The sequence below is a fragment of the Babylonia areolata genome, chromosome 24, assembly GCF_041734735.1.
Source record: "Babylonia areolata isolate BAREFJ2019XMU chromosome 24, ASM4173473v1, whole genome shotgun sequence".
Classification (NCBI taxonomy): Eukaryota; Metazoa; Mollusca; class Gastropoda; order Neogastropoda; family Buccinidae; genus Babylonia; species Babylonia areolata.
Window position 1 is genome coordinate 38704900 of NC_134899.1, and position 2500 is coordinate 38707399.

Genomic DNA, 2500 nt, shown 5'->3' on the forward strand with positions numbered 1-2500 from the left:
CCCCCTTAGAGTGTAAGGAGCTAAGGGCCGAAACACTTGACTGAGGGGGGCTTCTTCTATGAAGACCTTGTACTGTCCAGCTCTCCATAGGGTTTCGTATCACTATATATATATATATATATATATATATATATATATGTGTGTGTGTGTGTGTGTGTGTGTGTGTGTGTGTGTGTGTGTGTGTATGTGACAAAAAAAACAACAAAAAATGGAATAGGAATAAATCTACTAAACGAAACTTCAACCAACCAACCTGCGAGTAGTACCAGTACAGGTGGTTCAGCCCGCAGGCGAACGAGAAGAGCACGAGGATGAAGATCCCAAAGAACTTGAGGATGTCCATCAGCATGCGGCCCAGGGAGATCTGCAGGGGGCCCAGGTAAGGGTTGACGGTGAACATGTAGATCAGCTTCAGCGAGCTGAAGATGTTGGCGGCAGCGAACATGGCCTCGGCCACCAGGTTGGGGTCGTAGGCCGGCCACTCGTCTCTTGGGAGGTCCGCCCGGGGGTCTCCCCTCCGACGTTCTTCTTGTACCTTGTCGGAAAAAAACAATATAACAACAAACAGCTCACACCGCGGTGAGAGATTTTCGGTTTGTTTTCAGTTTCAAGGATGATGATGATGATGATGATGATGATGGTATAGATACTTATACAGCACCTATATCATTCTTCTTCTTCTCCTTCTTCTTCACACACACACACACACACACACACACACACACACACACACACACACACACACACACACACACACACACACACACACACACACTCTCTCTCTCTCTCTCTCTCTCTCTCTCTCATGTGGAGTGATGGCCTAGAAGTAACGCGTCCGCCTAGGAAGCGAGAGAATCTGAGCGCGCTGGTTCGAATTACGGCTCAGCCGCCGATATTTCCCCCCCCTCCACTAGACCTTGAGTGGTGGTCTGGACGCTAGTCATTCGGATGAGACGATAAACCGAGGTCCTGTGTGCAGCATGCACTTAGCGCACGTAAAAGAACCCACGGCAACAAAAGGGGTGTTCCTAGCAAAATTCTGAAGAAAAATTCACTTCGAAAGGAAAACAAATAAAACTGCACGCAGGAAAAAATACAAAAAAAGGGTGGCGCTGAAGTGTAGCGACGCGCTCTCCCTGGGGAGAGCAGCCCGAATTTCACACAGAGAAATCTGTTGTGATAAAAAAAGAAAGAAATACAAATATCAAATTTGATTTCATTCAGAAATTTGCCAGGAGACAACTCTCTTGCTGCCGTGGGTTCTTCTACGTGCATTAAGTGCATGCTACATACACACAGGACCTCGCTTTATAGTCTCATCCGAAAGACTAGCGCCCAGAGCACCATTCAAGGTCACGTGTGTGTGTGTGTGTGTGTGTGTGTGTGTGTGTGTGTGTGTGTGTTTTGAAGTCGTTCCTTTATTGGACTTTCAATCTGAGCGTCCCGGGTTCGAATCTCGGTAACGGCGCCTGGTGGGAAAAGGGTGGAGAATTTTCCGATCTCCCAGGTCAACATATGTGCAGACCTGCCAGTGCCTGAACCCCCTTCGTGTGTATACACAAGCAGAAGATCAAATACGCACGTTGAAGATCCTGAAAACCATGTCAGCGTAAGGTGGGTTATGGAAGCAAGAACATACCCAGCATGTACCCCCACCCCACCCCCTCACGAAAACGGAGCATGGTTGCCTATATGGCGAGGTAAAAACGGTCAATCACGTAAGAGCCCACTCGTGCACATACGAGTGAACGTGGGAGTTGCAGCCCACGAACGCAGAAGAAGAAGAAGAAGAAGCAGTAGAAGGAGCATTTTGACTTCTTGTGAAGGGACGTTTTGTTTTCTCAGTCAAGAAAGCAAATCCGAATCCCTTATGCATTATTCTTTTCTCTGACACTGTACACATATTATCTATCCCTCTGTTTTCCCTTTTCTTCTTTCTCTCTCTCTGCACACACACACACACACACACACACACACACACACACACACACACACTCACACACACACACTCTGTCTCAATCTCCGTCTCTGTCTCTCTCTCTCTCTGTGTCTCTCTCTTTCTCTGTCAGTCTCTCAGTCTGCCTGTCTGTTTATCCGACTCTCTATCCGTTATGTATTATTCTTCTCTCTGTACTCTCTCTCTCCCCCTGCTCCCCCTCTCTCTCCTCTCTGCTCCCCCCTCTCTCCCACTCTCGGCTCTCCCTTTCTCTCCCCCTCACGGCTCTACCTCTCTCTCTCCCCTCTCTCCCCCTCCCCTCCTCTCGGCTCTCTCTGTCTCTCTCCCATCTCTCTCCCCTCTCTCTCCCCTCTCGGCATTCTCTACCCCCCTCCCTCGGGTATCCCTCTCTCTCTTCCCCTCGGCTCTCCCTCTTTCTCTTCCCCATATCGGCTCTCCCTCTCTCCCCTATCGGCTCTCCCTCTCTCCCCCTCTCGGCTCTCCCTCTCTCCCCTATCGGCTCTCCCTCTCTCTCTCCTCCATATCGGCTCTCCCTCTCTCCCC

At 49.6% G+C, this 2500-nt stretch overlaps 1 protein-coding gene across 1 annotated transcript in view; it reads right to left on the minus strand.

Moving 5' to 3' along the window:
• Positions 1 to 2500, minus strand: part of LOC143298634 (short transient receptor potential channel 4-like) — a 181033-nt gene that overhangs the window by 35797 nt on the left and 142736 nt on the right. Inside the window, exon 7 of the mRNA XM_076611513.1 lies at positions 254 to 535. Coding sequence (XP_076467628.1) covers positions 254 to 535 — 282 coding nt within the window. The remainder of the gene's footprint in view (positions 1 to 253; positions 536 to 2500) is intronic.